Here is a 25,166-nt window from a genome sequence, read left to right as displayed (position 1 = left end):
ATGTGATAGATGCTGTGGTAAATTGGTGTTATGGGAATATAAAGGAATTCCAGATATTTTTCCTCACAGGGTTGGCAGAGCGTCATCCGTGTGAGTGTGTTTTTTTCTAAAATACATCTCAGCACAACAACTGTAAGTACTAAGAGTAACCAAGCTTTCCATTGTCATTCTTTCCTGTTGCAGCTCAGCAGTGTGGGGTATTAAATATTGAACAGCAGCAGGTATTGAAGATGGAGAGCTGGCGCCGCTCCGTTCTCAGAAAATGTCTCCTCTCTGCTCACCAGGACCCAGACTGTCACACACAAAGAAAACCAGTCAAAGGATACACACGTCCTATCCATTTGAAGGAGATACAGTGGAAAGCACGAGCTTTTTACAGATGAGTTGTCATATTCATTTTCATATGATGAGTGACCCTTCAAGAATGTGTATGGAGGACATTTACGCTACAAGGTAAAGGCATAGCTGGACAAATACCATTATCATTTGATAACATATCTCTTGCTCAAAGCAACTTGGGGGAAAAAATGTGGCGATCAGCTTGCCTTGCTTCAGTAACCTTTGCCCCTGTGGGGAGGTCAACATGGGAGATCAGAGGTGATCCATCTGCACCGCCAGCAGAGTCAGTCTTCTTCAGAAGCCTGCACCCCCATCTGTGGAATGGCTCATTGATCAAGACTGCAACACATGGATCTTCCATACAAACACACACACACACACACACATAAACTCTGTGGCATGCGAGGGCAGGGTATTAGTATGGATTTGAATAGCAATGATGCGGTTAAGGCCTCACCCTCAATGGAAAAAGAAGGAAAAAAACTAGGAACTAAAAATGAAAGAGACATAAGAAATAGAGACCAGTTATCTACTCCTGTGTCTTAATTATTTAGGTATCACAATCAATTTGTCACATAGTGCTATTTAAAAATGTGGACCTATACCTTTTATAAATCCAGGCAATAAATCTATCAAGTGTTCAACTGTAAAAGCACTTCCAGCTGCCCTTGTTAGAAACTCTGCCTGCCTTGTTGTTTCCTGTTTCTCCTTTTGGTCTGTAAACCTTCTTTTTCGTTTGCTCTTTCCATAAAAGGCTTGAGGAATGTGGATCATCCAACACCCACATTTTGTTTTTCTCAAAGAAGGTCAGTTACAATAAAAACAAAAACAAAGGCGCTTCTCTGATTTTTATCTAAATGCCCTTTAATTCTCAAAAGCTTTTAAAGAAGACCTACCATTAAGCCATTCTATTACGAGTCATCAGGAATAACCATTTTTAGCCTGTCAGGAAGGACAGAGTTGTTGTTCTGCGGGACAAGCTACTGTACATCCAGTCCTCTAGTAGCGTGGTATGATAATGTACAGACTGGATATAAAGCCCCACTGTTCTGCACAGATGAATAGTCATGATTCATAGTGGTGGATGGGTGATTCTTACTTTGGATGGACATTTTCATGGTCTGATCAGTTTCACTGCTTCACTAAAAGTCTCTGTTAACTTTTTATATTTTATGTTTTGTGTAATGATTTTAACTTTTGTTCATTTTCAGTAATTACTTAATGGGATTGAAATTTGGCCGTGTTTTCTACTGAGACACATTAAGACATTTCCAGTCTAAGCCAGAGAATTGTATTTAACTAATAAGGGATGGTGTGTTTTACGTAATAAGGCCGGCTTAAAGGGTGAGAAATGAGGTCCTCTTTAAATCCTCCTAATAACAATAAATAGAGGGTTTTCCACGTCTATGAAACAAAGCAGGCCTAAAGTACCAGATGTGTAGATGCATGAAAGCAGTATTACTGCAACTTGTAGTGCAAACGTACTGTATAACTTTGAAATGTACAGTGGCCCTCGTCTTCTGGGTGCGATTTCTTCTGGTTTTGTGTCCAACATGTGTGGTCAAGTGATTCACTGCTTTGATGTTTCTGCACTGCAGAAAGAATCAGTCAAAGAGTGTGATGTTTCCCTTGAATTTTCTGTTCTGGTGAATACTACATTTTTTTATGAGGTGGTGCTGTTCTCAATGACTATTACGCTAACCTCCTGCCTCCTCTGACATTTCAGCAAAACTTCTCTGGACCATAAAAGTGTTTTCAGGAAAGATGTACTGTACGTGATGCTCAACAGAAGCAAAAGTCAAAAGGCTTCATGCACCAACAGCAGGTGTAATCACTTTTAAAAATAATAATAATAACAATAATAATAGTAATAATATATAATTAATAATAATAGGTTTTATTTATGTGCGCATTTATTGATTCTCAATGACACCTTACAAGAACAAATATTAAAGATAAAAACAGATGCTGAGACTGTAAAAGAACACAGCTAACTCCCTATCATGCAGTTGGAATAGAGGCATCCACTGTGACACTTAAGCACAAAGTGTCAAATTCATTAAGTACAATGAAAAAGTAAACTCTCGTTTTAGTGAGTGATCTTTAGAGCAGCTCTCACCTGGGTTCTCTGAAAAAAAACAAAAAAAAACTGTTTATTTATGGGGAATGAGAGCTGGGAACCAAAACTGAGAGGCCCCACTGAATTGCATTTGCTTTGTTTATTTTACTGCTCATTTGATTACTCCAGCAGTAAACATATGTCCAAATGCCTCGAGTCAGGTGTGCAGGACTCTGAAGGCAACCAGTTTTTTATTTTTTTTTCCATACGTCAATGATGAACTCCCCTCAAAAGGTGTGAGTCAGCAGTTCCACACCTGGTTTGTCCTTTGACCACCACACCAACTGATACGGACACGTGTTCACAAGTCATATATGAAACAACCACAGTTTAACATGCACACACAGCCACACACATGCCTCAAAGCCACTGTTCCTATAAGAGTGGCTGTTATTTGCAAGTCAAATTAACAATATATCGGAAGTACCCCTGTGACATTTGGCGTCTCTTTTCATCTATGGTTCTGACCACCATTGAATTGGTAACAGCTTAACTACATCCTGTCAACATACACAGTAGCTAGCTATACATGTATGTGTGTGTATATATATATATATATATATATATATATATATATATACATGTATAGCTAGCTAGATAGATAGATAGATAGATAGTTAGATAGTTAAATAGTTATATAGATAGATAGTCAGTCAGTACAGTCAGAACAGTATAGTGCATCTGCGGTACTGTTTCACTGCTCAGTGATGTCACCTTGTGGGCTCAACTGTTTACTACAGTCTGGAGTTGTGTGCTGGAGATGAACTGAGTGGAGCAATGAGCACAGTGTGTCACAGATGGTGCACTAGAGCCACTGGTTAGGAAACACTTGGCAGGTCAAAACAAAAAAATCATCCTCAGGCAAGAAAATGCTCAGAGACAGATCATATCAAGGGATTATTCAGGGGATATTAATGCAGGAAGAAGCTGTTGAGTATTTTACATCAAGAGCAATCAACAATCGACACAAAGGCTGCCACTCCTCTCTCACTGGCCCCAAAAGCTACCTGGGATTCTAAAAAGACATCTTGAAAAAGACCTCTTGGTCACAAGAGGCTACCACTGCCCTGCCAGATAGCAGTAAGTTGATCATAGAAAAACAAAATGCTATAGTGAAACAGCTGTAATGAAAAAAAAAGAGTACTAGAGAGAAGGCTTTAACATTTGGGGCACAATTAAAAGATGCTGGATGGTCAGAGATCTGACATAAAGTCAACAATGGCAGTAAAGCAGCAAAGGCTAGGTAACAGTGCCAGCAGTGGTTGCTAATAGCAACAGAACACCTATTTGAAACAAACTGCTAATGGCAGAGTATACTCCATTTCTCATGATGCCAACAGAGTGTTTTTTGTCAGAGCCTTCTTGCCTCCTTAACGCCCACTTCTCTCAAACTTCACATCCCCAGTTTGCACTGCAGCATCTCCGTTAACCAAGTCAGTCTCCGTCTGCACATGTGGACCTTCAGTACTTGTCTCATTTGTAAATGTCCACTGTTGTTTGGACAACTTGACACTCATCTCTCATCCCACACCAAGCCACCTTATGACCCCACTTGCCTCTGAGACGCCAAAAGACGTAATCCCCTACAAGCCTGCCATTTCAAAAACAAATTACTCAGGATTTGGAATAATAAGATTAAAAGATAGAAGCACACCAGCTAATTTAAACAGTAAGGGATATTCTGGCCTGTCAGGTTAAAGGTCATAAAAAGGATTTGAACTTATGCCACTGGGAGGAGGTGGAGTAAGAAAGGAGAGATACAACAAAGAGAAAGCGTAGGGATGTATTTCTAAAATTGTTTGTTTTTTGTGTTTTAAGGTCTGTGTTTCATTATAAATCTGACTCAGCTCTAACGGTCATATGCCTGAGTTAAGTTATCACTAGGGTGTACTACATTGCAGCAAAGCGTTTCACACTTTTTTGTCACCTGTAATGCACTTTATGTACATTTCACCAAGTTGTTGATAAGGTCAAGCCTTTGCTCTCAAGTTATACTACTCTTTCGTTTATAGGTTATAAAGAAAGCGTGCGTATTTTGCTCCAGTCAAACCTCTGAGTCCCTGTGTGTGATGGTAACCCACATATCTGTGACTAACTTTTCCTGAGCAGTTGATCAAGGTGGAATGACTTAAGCTTGAATGTTTACTTTGCTTTCCCTCCTATTTTCACAAACACTGTTATAATGGCTGCAGGCCAAATCAGCCGGAAAAATAAATCTAATTAAAATAATTAAACTTTAAAATATGTATGTAATGCCAGCAAACACAGGGCTGAAATGAGGGAGAAAAGGGTAATAGAATACTACTGATTTATTTAATAATGCCTGTTAAGCTTTGACAATCATCTCTCATCAAAATCCACTCATTCAATTTCAATTCTGAGAAGTAAGTATTTTCCTTGAATTTTCCACTTAAAAATGTCAAATGGTTTTTGGTCGGCTTAGCCCTTTATCCAATTATTTGAGTTTGAGTATTCATTGATTTATTGTTTTCAAAGCTTTGATAATGAGTCTGAAATCTTTGCTTCGGGGACAAGATAAGATTGACTTTATTAGTCCCGCACAGGGGAAATTCCTGTGCAACAGCAGCTCAAAAGAAAAACTGTGTTAAAGGGGGTGTTAGAGAAAAAAGAGACACTTAGTAATGGTTTCAACTGTCACTAGAGTAATAGAGTTTCACTTTTTGATCTTTGGCAGTGACTTCACTGAGCCACTTAAACTTGCCTTAAGAGAAAGAAGTAAAAAAAACATGGAAAAACAAGTATTAGGTGCAAACTGGCAGTGACAAGTAATTACAAACACACACACACACACACACACACACACACCAACACAAATATATGTATAGTGTGTCTTATTTTGTTTGTTAAGGATTTAAGAAGGAATTTTTTCGATGCAAATTATTTCCTGGAAACTAGATGATCAAAATGATTCTGCTGAAAAAAGCGAAAAACATCTGACCATGAGCACGAAGGAAGAGTGGTAATAAATCACAGCACATTTTCCCCTGAAAACATTTTGCCTGTTCCTCACAAATGCCTCTTTATACCCGTTCCCTGTTCAGGCACCTTCATCACATCATGCATGGGCGTTAATAAAAAATGCCAGAAATTCAAAGAGGAAACACTTCAAGCGGATTTTAGATTTCCTTTGTTATTGTTTTGCTTTGGCTCACATTCCTGGAAAAATATACTGTACACCTTTAGTTATGTGTGGGCGTGTAAGCATACATTATTGCGTCCGTGCTTAGCAACACGTAGCAAGATTCATGAGTCACTGACTGTCTCGCTTTCTTCCACAAACACTCACTTGATGTGATTCAAACTGTCTGAGAAGAGCTAATCCTAAATTATGAAATCGTTTTCGTCTGTTGATGCTACAGTTTTAAACAATGAATAAGAACTGTGTCTCATTCTGGATTACAGCTCATAAATCTGTCCTCACGAGGAATGTTGGTTTACCTTCTCTGTGCTTATTTTCCAAAGTTTTCAGGTTAATTGGTATTTTTTCTTGTGTTGTAAGAGTTTTAAGACGCAAAGGCCTGAACTTTGTACTCTTTGGTAGCGTGTTATTATTGGTGATTAGGGAATTAAAACCTATTCCAATGGGCGCCTGGGTAGCTCACCTGATAGAGCGTGCACCCTTATACACAAGCTCAGTCCTTGACGCAGCAGTTTGGTTCCTTTCCTGCATGTCATTCACCCTCTCTCTCCCCTTTCAAGCCTGAGCTGTCCTGTCATAAAAAAAGGCCTAAAATGGCAAAAAAAGTGTTTAAAAACAAACATTCTAATATTGCTCTCCTTTTAAAATGATGGTTCTGTATTGTCAACCGTTTACAGTCTTCAATGTACATTGCTCTACATCAACTTAAAACCCTCTGAATGAGGACAAAGCTCAACTTCCATCTTTTTTAATCAATTTTTTTGTGTGTATTTTCCGCTATTAAATGCCTTCCATATACATATATGACCATATTAATGTAAATATCCACACTTTTCTACATTAAACAGCTTCTCTCCTTTTGCTTCTTGTAACCTTCCCTGGTAATACCAAAATGTAATATAATGATGTTAAATGTCAGAACCTATCTTTGTTTGTGAAAGGAAGTTAGAAGGAATAGATGTAATTGTGTATTGTGTAAATGTATTTCTATCTGACGTGTGAGGGACCACCAGTAAAGCGCAGGAGTCACAGGTTAGTTTAAAAAGATCCGGGTTTTATTTACCCCTAAAAAGCTATATTAATGTGTATATAACAACCATAACAACCATAACAACAATAACGTTCTGGAATCATAAAAAGGTCAACTGGTCAACAACAGGTCAAAGGCTCTTTCTACCATACAATAAATACAACAGTATGTAATCTCAGGATTTTATGAAATAACTGAACTCGCAATCCCTCAATTGGCTAACTCTAAAGGAATTCATGACATAGTAAAAACATCAGGATGGTTTAAAAGAAGAAAAACACCCAATGATGTCCAAAAGTACACCGGACTTTAACTCAGAGCTTGTTCTCTGAATCATGTATATTTGGAGCTAAAAGGAGGCTTATGTGGACCAAAAAGGGACAGAGCAGCTCGAAACACACACACACACACACACACACACACACACACACACACACACACACACACACACACAAACACACACGCAATGGTTATTTAACTTTAACACTTTTATTAGCAGGCAGACACAGGGAAATAAATGGTCCATGTCAAAACTAACAAGCCAATGTGTGTTTTCCTGAAAAAGGAGCCCAATAAATCTGAAACCATACACAAGGTTCACCTGCATATTTCATCTTTTTAGTTTTAGGCTGGTCAAGTTGCCCTGAACCAACCCCTTTTTTAGCAAGTGCTGAGTTGTGTTTGGTCAGTCTGTTTGTTGATTGTGTACTCTGAGACCCCACAGTGCTTTGCTACAAACTAGAGGTCTCCCAGGTTGGGCTGCTGAGAGGGACCGCTGGCTAGGGCCACGGGCCCCAAAATACAGCGGTACAAGGCCTGTTTTGTTACTGCGGTGGTACGCTGAAAGTGGACCCAGCATGCTGGCTTGTGACGCACCGCAGCACAGCCTGGTAGTCTTCGCCCTCAGACCAGAGCAAATAAACACAACCAGCTACACAAACACTTCGGCTGGGGCTGCCCATGCACAGCCCGCTACTAAAGGAGAGTGTCTAAGTATAGAGGGCTTGTTGGAGCTGATGTTGCAACATTGTTGCAACACAAGTTGTATTCAGGTCCACTTAAAGAGAAATAAGAAGTAATGTGTGGCTAATAAAAACACATAATCTGCAAACAAACTGATAAATATATTTGTGCAATCACAACGCCACAACCTTCAAAGAAGGCACTTTAAAGTAGTTTTCCACACAAGTAATGTCACTTCTATAATGTTTCCGTAAATTAAGTAATGTTTTGACATTTCATCTGTTTTTTCAACCCTTATGAAATGCAGCAGTAAAAAAAAATCTAATTGTGGATTTTATTACTGTGTGCCAACGCACATCTACATTGAGTTGTTTGCCATCTCCTCTGTCTTATCTGAGAACTGCATTAAATAGTTTTCATCAAACCGACCTTGTGAGTCGGCAACCGGACATTGTGTAACTGTGTAATTTAACGAAACGTCAGTCATGTTGGGGGAATAATAAGACAAAGCCTTTTTCAGATTCCTTGTTCATCACCCGTGTAATAAACTTTACACACATTCTATGGTTAGTTGTGTAGCTGTTTCTCACACAGTTACGTGGTGATTGGTAGTTTTTTTTAATGAGCAATGGAACTGCAATAAATAACAGACGGACATAATGGGAAGGTGACTTGTTGGTTTGAGAGATGAGGTAGAGAGGTCACAGGTTTGATCCCTGCAGTCTGTCCTTGAGCAATGCACTAAACCTAAAATTGCCACTTTCTCCTATTTATTCGTACTGCCATTTTCCACAACTGCAGTACTGCATTGTGCCACAGAGGGTCTAAGGATGGAGGATGTTGCATGTTTACTTAATCTGCGTGGATGTGCATATGATGATAGAGGTTAAAGTACAGAGAGTAGCAGTTCATGAGAAAGTAGCGAAAATGTGAACAATTTTGGATAGATGGATGGGTGAGAGCTGACAGGAAATTGGGGGAGAGAGATGCAACAAAGTACCCCAGCTGAACTTTAACCAAGGACTTTGAGATTACATGAAATCAACCCCCAAGGCCACCAAGATATCCCACAGTGAATCTTCGTGATCTGTGGTTTTGCTTTTTGGCTCATCATGGTCTAACGTTCCACTGTATATTTCAGTGGAAAACAGGTCAAAAAATATTCCACTTTTTGGCAAGAACAGTTTTTTGGTCAGAACTGACATCACTCAAACATAGGCTAACATCATGAACCATATTCCTTTTCTTTGTGTCATATGTTGATCTTGTTACAAACTGCCCTGCAGTCGAGCACACACCTCTTTGATAGCCTTTAATGAAGCAATAACCTCTAGTCATCAGTTCATTGTTAATGAGTCACTATCAGGGAATAAAAGTCATTAATGCAGTGTGGGTGAAGGTACAGCAGTTTTCTGGGATGATTTTACTGGATGGCGATTGCTTTGGCAGGTTACTTGCACTTAAGTTTGTCTGTCAATGTATTTCAGCCTTTTCAGTCCACCCAGAGCCTATTCTGTTAAATGGGGGAGGTGTGCTGTAACTAACAAGTTGAAAGTTTACTTCCACATATCCCAAGTGCGTTTAGCCTGATTGGATGTGGCAAATATTTATTTGTTATGCATTAAATTGTTATACATGAGAATTTCTTCCAGCAACAGCATTGTGAGATGATTTCCTCTATTTTACATATGATTTAACTAATTATTTTAGTTTCAATTTAGTTCAGTTTGTAGATTTTAGTTTATCATAACTTAATATAATAATACATTTTAATTCTGTACCCTCTTGAGTGTCCTTAATGGCGTGGCTTAATAGAGTATAGCTAGACTAATTTATTTATCTTGATGGCCTCAATATGTGCACACTCAGTGACCAAACTGTTTCACACAAACCTGTAGGCTACATTTCTAAAGACTGCATTAATGAAATGTTCTGTCATTTTCGTTAAGCAATAGTATGCCAAGTATCCTAAGCAGTGTAGGCTATAAAAATAGCAACTGAATTTTTCAACAGAGATGAGTTAAAAAGATGCAACAATAAAACGGACAGTGTCTTTTGTCAGGCGAGTTTGTTGTTTCATATGATGGCTGTAGACTATATGCGATGATAAATACACATTTGTTAACTGTATTTGTAATTTCTGAGGATATCCGAACGTGTGCTCACCTAATTATAAACCCTACTTCACCCACCCAACCAACATCTGTCGACAGCTGGCGAACTCATTTCTTCCTTTACCTAAAGTAAAGTATTTTTGCATTGGATAGCGAAGGCATGTCCCGCCCTACTTTGCCTTACTCTGCGTCTGGTTGGCTTACCTTGAGCTAACCCTAGCCAACCCCGTTCCTCTTGCCTAAAACCAAACAGCCCAACCAATGAAGACAACGAGTACTAGCCAATAAGAAGGAACGTAGTGCGGGTTGTTTTATTTACATGGGCGGGCCATCTGTGGGCTGTGCCTTCGCCATCCTAGGAAATAAAAAGGCCTACAGGGGGTGGGACTTTAACCGGAAGCTATGACGGCTTCGGCAACCGAAATAGGTTTTTTTGCCAAGAAAAATAATTTGGCTATTTTATAATTGTAGACAGCCTCACCAACTTGTTTGACAGTACATTCGATACGGGTTTGTAGCGTCGTTGATTTGAAAATATATATTCTTTGGATAACAGAAAACTAGTTCCTCTTAATACCCAGGATGCATTTCGCTCTTGCCATCTTGTCGAGTGGTTGGGTTAGAAGAGCGGCAGGCAGGAGTTAGCCACCCGTTAGCTTGCTGCAGCTGTGGTAAAGTGGTTTTGCTAGTACTTAGCAGCTGCTAAAAGTGAGCTGTCCACAAGGCAAAAGGCAAAACTTCAACGACTTTGAGACATTTTCTCTGTCAACTGCTGGATTATATGTTCTTTCTGGAAAGCCAATGGATTTGTTTACATCATGATGTCGCACATGCTGGTACTGAGGTAGGGAAAACTAGCGTACATCAGCTAACTTAGCTTGTCGGCGAGAAATACATCTACAGCTAAGAGAGAAGACTGGGCCTGCCTCAGACTAAAGTACCGGTGGCAGCTGCTGAGCAAGAACTTTGACAAGGGCCTGTTTGAAACTCCTCTGCCCGGACATAAGGAAGACCACCCGGGTGTCCGAGAGGCCGGAGGAGGAGAACGGCAGTCGCCCGTGTGCTGTGACTGGACACCGCGGAGCGTTTCGGGAGTTTCGCAGGGTCTGACTCCGGTTGAGAAACTTTTGTCAGACAAGAGAGAGTAAGAGGAACGGCATGGAAACGTTCTGTGACGGTACGTGTCTGTGTCATATCCTTCAGCTGTGAAATACTTCGCAAGGCATTAGTCCAGCACTTTGTTTCATCTGGGAGCAGACGGACGCATATAGTCAACATGTCAAAAATGCCGGCGAAGAAGAAAAGTTGTTTCCAGATCACGAGTGTAACGCAGGCTCAGGTGGCGGCCAGCAGCATCACCGACGACACCGAGAGCCTGGACGATCCGGACGAGTCCCGGACAGAGGACGTATCGTCGGAAATATTTGACGTTTGTAGGGCCGACCTCGGGGTGTGTGAGATGAGTTCATCCGAGGAAACCTTAAACCATGTAGGAGAACATCACGAGGGCCAGCTGCCCACTACAGCTCCTGTCAACGGGGGACTTTGTTATAAAAGTATAAGCACTGGTCGTGTCACCCCACACAATTTAGGAGGAAGTGCGCCTGTGGCAGCTGCGACTCAACCCTTTGTTGCGAGCTCAGCCACCCATCCGTCAGTCAGTACTACAGTCAGTAATTCCACCACTGTCTCTACCAATGTGGCTCACACAACCCCTATTAACACCAGCTGTAGTTCCCGTTTCAGGGTCATTAAACTTGACCATGGCACAGGAGAACCCTTCAGACGGGGACGGTGGACTTGCACTGAGTTTTACGAGAGAGACTCTGATTCGAATATTAATCGAACTGTGGATAACATAAGGCCAACTGTTACCCATGATCACAGTATAGACAGGGACAGTGGGCTAGGGGCCACAAGTAACTCAGTGGTCACTAGCAGTGCTTTTCCCACCGTGGACAGTGGCTACTCCCTCCCTTCAGAGTCTCTGCAGCAAGGCTACAGCTTGGCCCCTCAGATAGGTAGCGGAGCAAGTGCCTTCCAGCCCACAGGGTATAAATCTACAGCATCACAGCAACCTCAGGCTCAGGTCAATATGCAGCCTGTTGCTCCACAGACCTTCCTACCTAACAACGTCAATGGTGTGCACCATGGTGCCATGCATCAGATGTCTCCCGTTATGCCTCCTGCCACGCAGGCCCAGCAGTTTGCCTATTCAACTCATCCTACTGGCCTCTCAGCAGGCCAGCCGGACTTTCGTCAGCAGCACCTTGTTTCAAACACTCAGAACCTTCCCATGGCTACCCTTCTTGTGGGGCCTCCTACCAGCCAGGTACCATCGCCTCTAATCACCCCTGCTGGTCCAGGAACCCAAGGGCTGGGCGGAGAGGCCGCCTCTGCCCAGGGCCACCTGCTGCAAGGGGGCAATACGTCAGCCATGGCACCCATCCTTCCAGGAATTGGCCAACAACAGCATGTCAATCAGATTCAGCCTTCAGGAGGGTTAGGCGTTGCCCCAGCATCTTCCACCACCTCCCACAGTGGTGTCCAGAATATACCTGCCACAGTGCCCACCACCACCAACACCCCTCCAGGAGTGCCAAGTCAGGCACCTGGCACAGGAGGACTTGCCCAGAAGCCCCAAGGAGCCCATGGAGGAGCAACAACAGGCATTCCCTCCATCTTCGGTAACCAGGCAGAAGACAGCAGGCCTGAGTCCAGTGCTGTGGTAGTGTCCGGCAAAGATGCTGTAAAGCCTTTCTTGGGGGATGGCCTCAACCTGCCCACTCCTGCTGTCAACAGCCTGTTTGGCATCCATATTACCATGGATGTGGATGAGGACAGGTAAGAGGGTATAATATAAAAAAAGTCCACTGCCATAAATGCTTTTTTGTTTAGCTGTGGGCATCAGTAATGCAGTGTAATGGCATTTATATAGGTTTGCTTGAGTGTATGTGCAAAAGACGAAACAGTCTTTAACTGGAGCCGCATTGACAAATTGTTGGAGATAGTAAGTGTGTCTCTGGAAGTTTGCCCTCATGTTAAACATTCTTGTTGCATTCTACTGCAGTGTGGTCATACTCCGCGCTGTGGAGAACGCCTTTCCCTTTACCACTTCCAAAATTAAGCACTAAGTGTTTTGGTAGGAAGGAACAAAAACAAAACTTTTTTTTTTTTTAATTCTGTTTCTATGGCTGAAGTAAATGTAAATTGAGAGGAAGGAGGGGTAGTGAGCCAGTGAAAAGGGGCAGAGACAGGAGGAATATTCTGTCTTTGTCATTAATAGGTGGCCGACAAAACATTGTTTAGTTACTTGCCTCTTTACACACCTGCAGCCCTCTCCCTAAGCTTCCATTCCACCATACAGGCTGTTTGGGTTTAGGGGGCATTAACAAGCACTTGTTGAGATGTTACAACACATGCAGTAGCTTTGTTTTGTAGCTGAGAAGGGAATAACTCCCCAAACATAGGCGGTCAGTTTTTTTCTTCTTCTTTTGTCTGTCTAGGAGAGACGGTTAGCACATTCCCCCTGAGCAGCAGTCCCAGCTTCCCAACTTTATACCTTGTAAATACCGACTGTTCACCTGTATACAGTACTCCTCTAATGTACACACTATAGCTATTTTTAGGGTCTGTCGGATGGCCGTCACACAGCTGGAGCTGAAATGTTGCCACTCATTGCCACATGCAAGCAGAGGAGAGTTGGAGAGGTGATGTCTCGGCCAAGAATGCCCTAGATGAGAGCTGTAGTCCACACACAAACACACACACATTTGTGTGTATAACTTGTTTATCCCTGCAAAATCACACATGGGTTAGTCTGGCTCACGGATGTTAATTGCTGGGATAAAGTCTGACATCCGGCACTCGCCATCTCTATCGGGGCGTAGCGCCGACCAGTACTGTTGTGATTGATTTAAAGAAATGCAAACCAGCCAGATGGTTTAGATAGCCCTTACTCCAGTGCTGAGAAAATTGGTCCAGCAATGCAAGACTACACATGGGTTAATTGTGTGCAAAGGGGAGAAACATTGTGTTGTCAGAAATTTCATGAAAGGAACAGCCAGTGTGTGTATTAAAGAGTAACATCAGTGGCCGTCTGTGTAGCTATGGTGATGCTGGCAGCAGGGCAGGACAGGACAGGACGTGTCAGTGAAGTGGAGAACACAGACCTGCGCACACATTCACACACTTGTTAAAGGGATGCCAGGCCGAGCACATAAGCCACCTGTGTCTGTAGCAGCGATCACATGGCCAGACTGAATCAGCAGGACAATGTCTGCAATCTACTCTGACTCTTTAGATGAGTCCTTGTTAGGCCTGTCCATGGCGACACATCAGCGTAACAAAGTGTTGACTTGTGCTGACCTGTTAGGGGGTTTAAGCTTCTTCTTCTTCTTCTTCTTCTTCTTCTATGCATACTTGCTAATTTTCCCATTAGATTGTAGAGACTTGAAAGTGCACACTTGTCAAAGGTTAAAAAGGGAAAAAAAACCTTGTGAAAAAGGAACCCTTAACAGGCTGCTATTATTAAAATGTTGTATGTTTTTAATCGGCTTCAATTCACACATCCTTAGTCCATTCAGTCTGCTGACAGTGAAACACATAAATCCCTCCAGGCTTAAAAGCTTATATCAAGTTTTAACTTGAAAACTTTGAAAAGTAATTTATTCTATAATGACAAGTACACAATGGCAACGTTTATATTAATCCCTGAATAAGCCCCTATATCACCTATGCACTTTGCCTAAATAATAAGAACAGTGGAACTGTTTTTGTCTCTTTTCTATATGGATTCTGCCTCCTGCATACAGCACTCACTATGTAAACTATGTAAATTTAGGTTGACCTCAAAACTTGTGCAGTTTTAGTAGAGGTTGTGGGGCCTAAAGGCCAGCTGGCAGTCATGGGCTTGCTTAAACTGTCATCAGTTGTAATTAAAATGCCTTGATAATGGTCTTGTAGGTCTTAGCAAGGCAAAATAAATGTAAGATATCCCAAAGAACACACCCCAATATAATCAGACAAATTTTCAAACTTTTTTTTCCAGAGGTTTATTGCTCTGTGCACGAGTGCAGCCTCGGTGATGAATCTGTTCCAAGTTTCATTGTTTGGATCTGTTTTGAGTTAGTGTCCATCACAGAAGTGGAACAAAGCATTGTGGGCGTGGAGTTGTGAGATTAGAACGATTTCCCCTCAGCTTGGAATGGTTAGCATCTCTGCTCAGCATGCTGCATCTCTGCCAAATAAAGTGGTGAAGTTGCCCCTGGGACAAATTGGTTTCCTTCAATGGGAGCAGTTTGGCCTTTAACTTACATTTCATCAAGAGGAGGAGCTCAAAAACTATAGCGAGAACCTCATGGATTAATCTGATCAATAATGTGAATGAATAATATATTATTGCTGAATTGTGTACAGTACATCCCAATTATTAACCATTTCCTGAAAACTCTCCTCATTTGACTACACTGCCTTGCTTTAATTTGACTCTTTCTCTGTCTGAAGTATTTGCTCGAGGCCTGCACTCACTTCACTCGACCCCTCATCATTCTTCCTCTCCCTCGCGACAGCCTCACACTGTTAGTTGCTGTGTTTCCAGTGTCCCAGTTCTACTGGAAAATTGTTTGACTTGTTTGACAGGGCTAAAAATGATCGTAGTGTCGTAAGAAGTGAATATCTTGTGTGGGTGATGATAAAGGAAGAAGGTGGTAAGAAGATTTGCACCTGCTGGCTTTTTTCCCCCCCAACATTACCCTGCCTCACCTTTTGTGAATATAAACATTCACATTTGAGAGTGACCCATTTCAGCCACAGTCTGCTGTTGGCTACTGAAGAGTCTGAACTACAAGAGCCTTTGTGAAGGTTATTGTCCCTTGTCAGAATGGGGATTCAAACCTAGCACCATCTTGTCACAAGCACGGTTTTACAAACCTTAAGTTTGCTTTCGTAAGATTAAAAGAAAAGGAAAACCATCTGCCAAATTTACAAACCACCTCAACATGTCTGATAGCCAGCATGTGATGTCACCATGGATTTGTGGAAACTCAAATACCCACAAGATTAATTTCTCCTCACACACATTGAATGTCACGTAAAGTTATAATCTGATTGGAATCTTTCTGAAAGGTCAGCTGCAAAGTGTGCGTGTGAGTTCAACTTGGTGGAAATTGTGAGTCGTCCACCTCAGACTGGGGCTCCTGCAGTTTGGACAAACAATGGTTCAACTGGTGGAGAGTCATTTTGGGAAGAGACACTTGCCCTTGTGCGTTCTTTTTCAGTTGGACAAACCTGACTTTCAACATCTTTTTGCATGCCTAGAGTGATAAGAAATTGTCATAAGTGTTATTGGCTGATATTTTACACCACACATATGCCGTTTTAATTGAATTTTATTGTAGAAGAGCCTACCTCCATTAATCGTTAGTCTGAATATGAATATGTACATCTTCTTGTACTGTAGTGCCTCTGCCAATTTTACCTCTTGGAAGTTTGACAGTTTAACACAAAGGGGGAGGGTTTAGGGTCAGGTGGTGTGTGTGGGGTTGGGGGGGTGGGGTCTGGGGGTGTGTTGAGGGTTGTAGTTTTGGTAGTTGGTTGCCGCAGTTCCTGGAAACAAGGAAGCAGCTTATTTTCCACAGATAGCTGACCTGCCTGAACTTCCAGGGGACGCATTCCAGGAGCCCTGAATAGCTGTGATTGTGGGACGCCCCGGGCGGAGCAGACGGGTCTGCACCAGCTCTGTTTTTGGGCTGGACCACTGGTCCCGCCTCCCGTCAGTCTCCCCCTTATGTGTCTGTTCTGGCTTTTTTTCATTTTTGTCAATCCATAACTGAGCTGTAAACACTCTCCCTCTCTGCTGCTAAACTGCTGATTTGCATTTTTTTCCCCCTTCCCATTCACATTATCTTTTCTAGTTTAATTAGTCAAGGGAGACACCTCACTTCATAGACAAACCTCTCTTCTCTTTGCTTTTAAATTGGGGGGAAAGTTGGTGTTGAGCGATTCCCAACATTTTTGTAAAAGCATAGTAACTGACCGGAGTTAGCATTTAATGACATCTCCTTGTACTACCCTCATATTGCTCGTTAACAGTTTTCAACTAATCCGGTCTTCTTTCACCAAAGACAATGATCCTCTCCGGCACACAGGCAGAGCAAAAATAATGTCTTCATTTTGTGATGGTGCAGTACATTTTGTTTGATTTTAAAACATGCCAAACATGCAATATTTTTAAGTTTCAAAGATCTAAAGAGGCCAGCGGTGTGAGGCAAAGAGGTTGAATAAGTTAGCGTAGCAGGACTCACTTCGTTATCTCAGCAAGATGTGGTCAGGGATCACTTTCAATTAGAGTGGACCTGCCAAAGCAAGTAAACAACCAGGCTCCTGTTGGCCTACCATAACTAACTCAATTTGTGCTGGAAACAGGGCCATTGAATCAGCCGCAGAGTATGTTGCAGGCTGTTACAGGAATAAGTACAGTGTTTAAGTGTTGGCGTTGTCCTTTCCTAAATGGTCTCCGTACAGAACAGGTTAGACCCTTTATTTTGCTTGGTTGGTGCATGTTAAGAATGCACTGACTCATTTGTCCCTGTCACCAGACTGTACTTTGTACATTGAGAGGGGTGGGCTATGTTGAGCTAATGGATTATGTAACATTCCAGTTTATGTGTTGTAATTTCAGATGTTATCAATTTGAGTGTGTAATGAATCAAGAATATATTAACCAAAAGTACATTTGTCTTTAGCGTGTTGAAATTTTAAACATTGGTTCAATCTGACGGAACCAGTTTTATTCAGAAGCTGGATGCAGAAAGGTAATACAGTAAGGAGAACTGACTAATTAAAAAAAAAAGTCTTCATTTTCCCTGACTTAATGGCAAATTAGTCTTATTTAAAGTGGCTATATGTAGTGTAATTTTTTTTACAGTGCTTTATTTCCCACTGTATTACAGAGTTGGCATTACAAAGAGGTCATATAATCACGATGACATTGTGACATTGACATATGGGGGCTGCTGTTGCTTCTGACCTAAAACTGCAGCATGGAGCACATAAAAAAGGTGATATGTTAATCAGCTTGACATAAGATATTTAAGTGTGTCTAAAACAACACCCTCTTTGACATCTGTTCTGCTTCAGAGTTTCCTCAAAAGTTTTTTTTGGGGGGGGGGGGGGGGTTTACAGTAAAGTCAGATATTCTGACACAAAAAAGGAAGTGAAAGAGAGAAAACAAGCACTGGGCCGAACTTTCCTCTTCTCGGAGTATGTCTTATGCTAATGATGAGCAATAATAAATCTCAAAGTGCAGTGGTGAAAAATATATTTCAGAGCAAGCAAAAACACAATAGGGAAGGGGTTAATGAAGTAGGTGATTCAGCAGTTCTACGACAATGCTTTTTTGTGGAGGCTTTTAAAGCTGACTGCAGATCAGAGCTTAGTCTTCAGGCATTGAGGACAGTATTTGACTAAAGGTCTGTGGTTTATAAATGTATTGAGCTCTAAATAAGCTAACCAGTTGCTGGAGAAAATGTTGAGCCGCGTGTCTCAGCCGTTCAGTCCCCCAGAGTGTGAAGCAGGGGTTGAACAACAGGTTTTCAGTGCCTGGGGCCCCCTGGAGACCGAGTTGACTGAATAGTGAGTAATGAGGATGTGTGGAAAGCATGGCAGGCAGATGCATTTGAGTCATCCATCCTCTTCTCTGCTCTTGCTTGCTTTCAATGGGTGTTGTCTACTGATCTGGCTCACTGGTGCCTGTGACTGTTCATCTGTTCTGTGCGTGTGGGAGAGTGACGGTGGGGGATTGGCTCAGTGAGTGGAACAGAGGCTCCAAGTTTGAAGAAAACGTGAATAAGAGCTTTTAGGGGGTGCTCATGTTTGGCTTATTCTTGGCGTCTCCAGGGTCTTGGAGTTTTTTTGTTTTCTTCAGTTTCTTTTTCAATTGCCAATCACTGCCTGCCTAGTTGTTTTTCCAAGTCCGTCCCAAACTTCTTTCTAATGGGTTATCTGTTGGTACTTAAGTCCACACTCAGTTAGAGGCCACATTTCCCCAATGAACGTATCTCTCTTAACTGAGAAGTGTAGGCTAAAAGGTTGTAATACTAAAGCCAGAATGGTACTACGTTTTATGTTCAGGCATGTATCATTATACTGTATATCATATGTATATTTTTTGAGGGATCTCTTGAATTAGATTTTTAATAACAATTAGGACCAAGATGAAAAAAAGCTTTGAAATGGGCAGAAAGGGCTGCAATGAACGGTAATTTTGATTAGTGACGGATCGTATTCATCGATTTATTTGTATGGTTATAAAGTTGTGATAGATTTCCATCACGTCTTCCTGAAGCCCAAGGTGAAGTCTTCAGAGTTAAGTCAACTACTCATTTCTTTATCTTGAGAATCGTAGGACAAAGAAATGCAGAAAATCCTCACAATTGAGAAGCTAGAACTAGGGATTGTTTGGGATTTCTGCTTGAAAAATGACCTAAACAATGAATTGATGGCAAATTTGGTATATCTTTTATAGAAAATCTATCATGTCAGGTTGTGAATATTTAGCACAGCAGTGTTTTTTGTTTTTTTTCATTTTCTTCCGCAAGTCCTAATCAAGTAAGTAAACATGAGCACAACCTGCTCTGGAGGCCAACTAAGGTTATGGATCTAACATTGAGGCAGGCAATGCAAGTTCTTCTGGGTGCTATTTTCCTGTCTTCAGCTGAGAAAGGTGCAGGTTTTGCTAGAACCTACACTTCCTGCTTTGCTTTGATGCCCGCTTTGCCCCACACATCTCCTCAAGTGTCTTACAAGCAGGTCTTTGCAAGGAAACGGACGTGAGTCATTGTGGCTGTGTAGACTGATAATGGTTTATTCGCTCATTTGAAACGGCTGTACCAAACAGATGGTATCTCAGCTTATCACTCAATCAGGTTTTGTTGTCATAAGTGACTAAACTCATCCTCTTTTTAACCCAGAGAGGCCATTGTATAATTTATTTTCTAGCTTCCAAAAAATAACTTCCTGTAATTGTTTGACCATGTCCTAGTGTTTGTGGAACTACTACCGCTTTTCAAAACTCTTTGTTGACCTTCATACTGTTGTAAATCAGACTCTACTTACTTGATTTCTTCAGCAGACATGCTGAAATCTTTAAAAACTCAAGTTTGCATTGTGATAATCAGAAGCCTTTCACCCTTTTTGAAGCTTGGCTATTTAAACAGTGTCAGTCCTTTTTATTTTTATCTTAGAAGAACCATCATCAGGCATGTTGACCTCTTGGTTAACACTATGGTGAGGTGTGATGGCTGGTTCATTTTGAACTTTCACACTAACATGCCTCTGTCTCATCTGAGTCAGCTTCTAAGTTTAACATGTTTGAACATTTCACCCATATTCTTTTCTAGCTTACGACAACAGTGAACCAAAGTAACTTTGTAACACTTTCTAGTTTTATATTTATTTTTTATCTAATCTGTAAATCATATTTTAGATTTCTACATCTGGCGCCTCTGTGCGCTGCTATCTGTGCGTATTCTGAGAAACACAAATAAGTGTAAGGGTAAAAAGTGGCATTCCCAATTTTGGTATTTTTACAACATTCAATTTTGTACTGTTCAGTACGTCGGTTACTTGGTTTTTATACCGATAAATGCAGAGAAATGAAATGTGTTTTGGAAAATAAACTAAAGAGACTAGAGAAAAATGGAAGTAACACAGTACAGATAAAGTGCGATAAATGAATAAGATGATATGTTTGGCTCAAAGAAAGCCCGACAAAGCTAAGCAGAACTTCTTTTTTACGTCCAACCTGTCAAAGATGTTTGGTGCTCTGCGCCATGGATAACTGCGCCCCTCTCTCTGCCAAAATTTGGCTCTGATTGATTTAACGTGAATCAGTACTTGGTAATCTGACGTAAATTGGTTTGTACCCTTAGAGGTGAGGGGGGGGGGGGGATCTCTGGGGCCCTCACGATTCAGTTCAGAGGCCAACGATTCGATTCTTAACCGATTTATTGATGCAACAATTCTTTTCTGTACATTTCCATGCTTGATTAAAAAAGTATTCACATAAATCTGAGTTTATTTTGACACATACAGTATTTGTCTCATATACGTTTTAATGAAATGTCTTGTCTACTTTTTTTTTATTTTGTACTCATTCCATGCTTATGCCTTAAACGTTTAAAAAATAAATTAACAAAAGATTAAAAACATTTTTTTAAATATATATCTAAGAATCGATTATTTTCCACCCCTGTACTAAAAAGTACAGAGTTGGGTACCCAACCCTAATCATTCCCATGAGCATAATGTGCACAGTAAAATACGTTTCTAGTCATTGTTAAGGATGAAATCTAAAAGGAGTATCACCTTAACAGTGATACACATGATAATGTTGTAGTTTCGCATCTAAGCCCTCACTCTGCTATTCTTTTCTCACATACAAAGATCTGTAAAGGGAACCGTGGCACTGTACTCTTCCTGTACTAGAGCAAGAATTAGATCTAGATAAGTTTACAAAAGGGCAGTTGAAGTAAAGCTTTCAAGACACGCCCATTGTACTGAATGTAAAAGTAGTTGCATGTCATTTGTCACAGGAATCTGTTTTGCTTTATCAGCACAGAGCTAAATGCCTAAGAAACCAGCAATACAACAGCTGGGAAGACCTTGGATCATGGCCAGAGTATGGTATAACAGTTGCATTAACACTTCCATGGTTAAAAGTATGGCTCCTTCTGATACCATGTTTGATAAAGTGAAGGCGTGTATGGTAACGTTGTAATGTTTTTTGGATAGAAAATGATTTAAGGAGACAAACTGCCCTGCTCAAAGCTGCTAAGAAACCGGCTCATTCTCCCACTTAGGCCAGAGTGAGAGTGTTTACTAAATGGCATACTAATTCTGTATTTCCAGTAGTCTAGTCTTTATAGTGAAAACGGGTAATGTATCTTCCAACTTAAACACATACAATAAACATTTCATTGGATGCCTTGTTTTAAAATAGTAAAAAATAAAACCTGCTCTTTCTATTTAGACTGAAACATTATTGTTAATAGGCAAAACTGTAAATTAAGAGTGACGAATCAGTCGCAAGGCTCATTGTTCACAGCCAGAAAAAAGTCACCGGAGAGCGGCCAGTGTTATTACACAGCAGCTGACAATCCGAGACAGAAACAGACCTGAGGGCCAGTGTGGCAAAGTTCACTTGGCCGGCGTCACGCTCCAGGAACCAATTCTACACTTTATTTAACCGGCAGAGTCAATGAACTTGAGCCTTGCTGGGTGAAATTGAGCAGATAGGGTTGCTTTGAAGCTCCAGGGTGATGCTATCAGTTGCCACCCAGCTGTGTGAGCCACCCCAGGTCCTGAATTAGTCTGACTCATCGGTACTCATTGTAACAATTATGTGTAACCCGAGCAGAAATTAACACCCTCTGTTTACAAGAATGCTTATATCAGTGTGACATATTTTTCTCATCTGTCACTGCCTTTACCTGCTAGTGTTTGCTGATGTGTTCGAGCCTGCCTTTAACATTGCTACAGCTCGAGCTGTGATCATATTTACTTTTTTGAGTTTTTTTTAAGTTGAGTTGGTCATAAATACTAGAGATGATCCGATACCATTTTTTGATTCACGGTACCTGAGTACTGAACCGATATCAGTGTGTCATATATTTCATTATGTTTTTACAACTGTACACAGCTATGGTTGTGATATGATTTCCATCTCTGTTTTCGGTCTGGCTCAGCTTAAACTCTTTGTAAAACATGAACTTCAACAAACAATGGTTGACACAGAACTTTCTTTTTTATCCAGTTTGACAGTCAGTTAGTTATGCAATAATGGCAGATACCGATATCTACCAATGTCTATATCTCTGTATAGAAAAAACACTTTTACCTTTATGATTTATTTTCAGAAATGACTGATATTGGGCACCTTTACCTGTGTGCAAGGAAAAATATAAACATTTATAAAAAGAAAAATTGAATTCACACTATGACTATGCCAACCCTGAGTATTCGCAATAAACATTTAAGTAACTCACTTGAGACCAAGTCACTGTATTCTGTGAACATTGTACAACAGTTTAAAACTTTAAAGTACAGAAGAGGGCCTTAAATTAAAATAGCCAAAAATATTAAAAAAGGTAAAATGTGAAAATGGAGCCAGAACGAACTGGACTAAACAGACACTGGCTTTTGCAGTCTTCTGAACTGTAAGTACAGTAACTAAGTACTGAAACTGCCAAATGCCTTTTACGGTTAGTTTTAACCCTTGCCTTTTGGAAGCAGACGAATGTTTGCTTAACAAACAGGAGCATTTCTGCTCTCTCTGTACCAATCCTATTCCTCTTTTCACTGACATTTGAAGCGACAGAGAAGAGTCTATCACTATCCACGCTTGTACATGCAGCTGACAGCAAACAAACGAGCCGAATCGGTGATCTCAATATGGAGCTACTGCAGCACGAGACTACAGCTAGCCGTGTGTAACACTATTTTACTGTAAAAGGCACGTACATAATTAGGTCCGTTTCCAATGTAGTTACATCGTCACTAATATGGTCAAAAACACTACAGTGCTCAACTACCGATTTTGAGAGGGAAATGAACCACAATTTTTGACGCAAAGGCATGAACGGCTCTCTGGGAACATCCACCAGATGAGCGGGCGTTCGCTGTATTGTTGTTGGCTGCGGCAAGCGAGAAGGTTGGGGAGGAAGCAGAAGAAGAGCCGCCAGCCTGGCTTATGAAAGTACCACACTCATTGTAACTACAAAGACTCCTACTCACCAACGCCAGATAGATCCCACACAAAATGGATAAATATGCTAAAAATAAACTCAAGATACTGCTTTGTGATTATTACCGTAGCCCGGCTTTACACACTCACTCATCCCAGACGGCAGCTAGCTAGCAGCTCACTGGGTTGGTGAATTTAAACAATGTCTGAGTTGAAAACGCATGTTGTTGTCATGTAATTTCCATGTTCATGTTGCACAGACATTTTATGTCTATTAAGAGGTACACATGCACTCTTTAGATTTTGCCACCATAATTGCCATTTTAGCTAACCAGGAGCTATGGGCATTAGCTGCAGTAGCTCCATTTTGCTAGCACCTTATCGTGATTGCCGGAAAAATTGGCCAGTTTGTTTTAATTTGCATTAGGTCCGAAAAAATAGCCAGGCCCACCTGTGTGAGAGCAGGGGAATTCTTGGGCATGTAACACAGTTATCTTCATCTTGTGTTTATGCGCTCGTGCAAATACAAACATCCCGGTCCCCCAATTACATTTTCTTCTTCTTATTTTGGATTTTAGCAGTGTAGACGCTGTCAAGACAGGTCAGATTCAGATCTAACACACACTCACATCTAAGCCTACACACATGTATCGCACAGGGTTACGGCCCCGTTTGTCATTGAGCTTCTTTTTCTCCCACGGCACCTCCTAATCACTACGTTATGAAAAGAACTGAAACTGCTGGGTCACATCTCATCCCTCTGCCCAGTTTATTCAGCCTTGATATTATTTAACTTGAAATGAACAGGAGAGAGTTGTGTATGCATGTCATGAAGATAAAGATATATTTTCACGTGTGCATTCAGCAACATCAAAAAGTCAACTGCATATAGAAAAAAAAAAAAAAACTTCAGAAAAACAACCCGCAGTTCAACACCCAGTGTTTGCAACATTTTTTATATTTTTTGTTGTGTCGCCTTTCCTTGTTTTTAACTTTTCGGACTTGTTTTTAACTCTTTGGACTTGTTTTTTAGGTTATTTTGAAGGGACAAAATGTCATTTGTGTGCATTTGTTTAAAGGCAGAAGCTTTACTCAAGTGACTCAAGGGAACATGTGTTCATTCAAGTCTAAGCTTAAGGACTGAATGGGGTTTAAGGGCAAAATTCTTCTTGCGATTATATTCTTCATCTTGTGCATGTTGTGCCATGATTGGTAATCTGTCAGAGCCCAGGGTTTTGTATCGACATACTTGTTTTCAGAATTTCCTGTTCCACAGCAGGGAGTTTTGAACATCATACCATTATGTCATTGTTGTCATATGACCTGTAGCAGAGGAGTTGTTGAATGATCACTCTCTATTCTGAAACCCTTGTGTAACATCCTAAACTTTGGGTACTGCCAAATAGCTCTGCATGTTTGATAAGCCTGGGTCTTTATGTGTGATAAAAGGTTATGACACAAACAAAGCTTCTCTATTGACAGATGTTCTGGTTGCTAAATCTCTTCACGTCAAGCACACATCATGAGATCAGGGAGCGGCGCTTCAGATCTGACAGTATAGTGTGACAACCCTTCAGGCAACCCACCCAATGTGAGACCCAATTTTTGCCACTATTTTGAAGGGTGGTTGCTTAATATGTAAGGTACTCTAGCCCATTGTTTGATAGTGCATTTATCCAAATTATCTCACTTTAGAA

General features: G+C 41.0%; 1 protein-coding gene across 3 annotated transcripts in view; it reads left to right on the top strand.

Annotated features, from left to right (window-relative positions):
* Window positions 1-10,191: 10,191 nt before the first annotated feature.
* The window catches only part of tsc22d2 (TSC22 domain family 2), a 36,402-nt gene continuing 21,427 nt past the window's right edge, over window positions 10,192-25,166 (top strand). Inside the window, exons 1-2 of one of the 3 annotated variants that reach the window (XM_034881374.1) lie at window positions 10,194-12,178; window positions 12,230-12,569. In XM_034881374.1, the coding sequence (XP_034737265.1) occupies window positions 11,002-12,178; window positions 12,230-12,569 (1,517 nt within the window). In that variant the 5' untranslated portion in view covers window positions 10,194-11,001. Of the gene's footprint in view, window positions 12,570-25,166 lie in introns of all 3 variants that reach the window. The other 2 variants (XM_034881373.1, XM_034881375.1) reach the window with 2 other exon arrangements.

Source organism: Etheostoma cragini, chromosome 9 (assembly GCF_013103735.1).
Source record: "Etheostoma cragini isolate CJK2018 chromosome 9, CSU_Ecrag_1.0, whole genome shotgun sequence".
NCBI classification, from domain to species: Eukaryota; Metazoa; Chordata; class Actinopteri; order Perciformes; family Percidae; genus Etheostoma; species Etheostoma cragini.
This window is presented reverse-complemented; position numbering and strand designations above follow the sequence as displayed.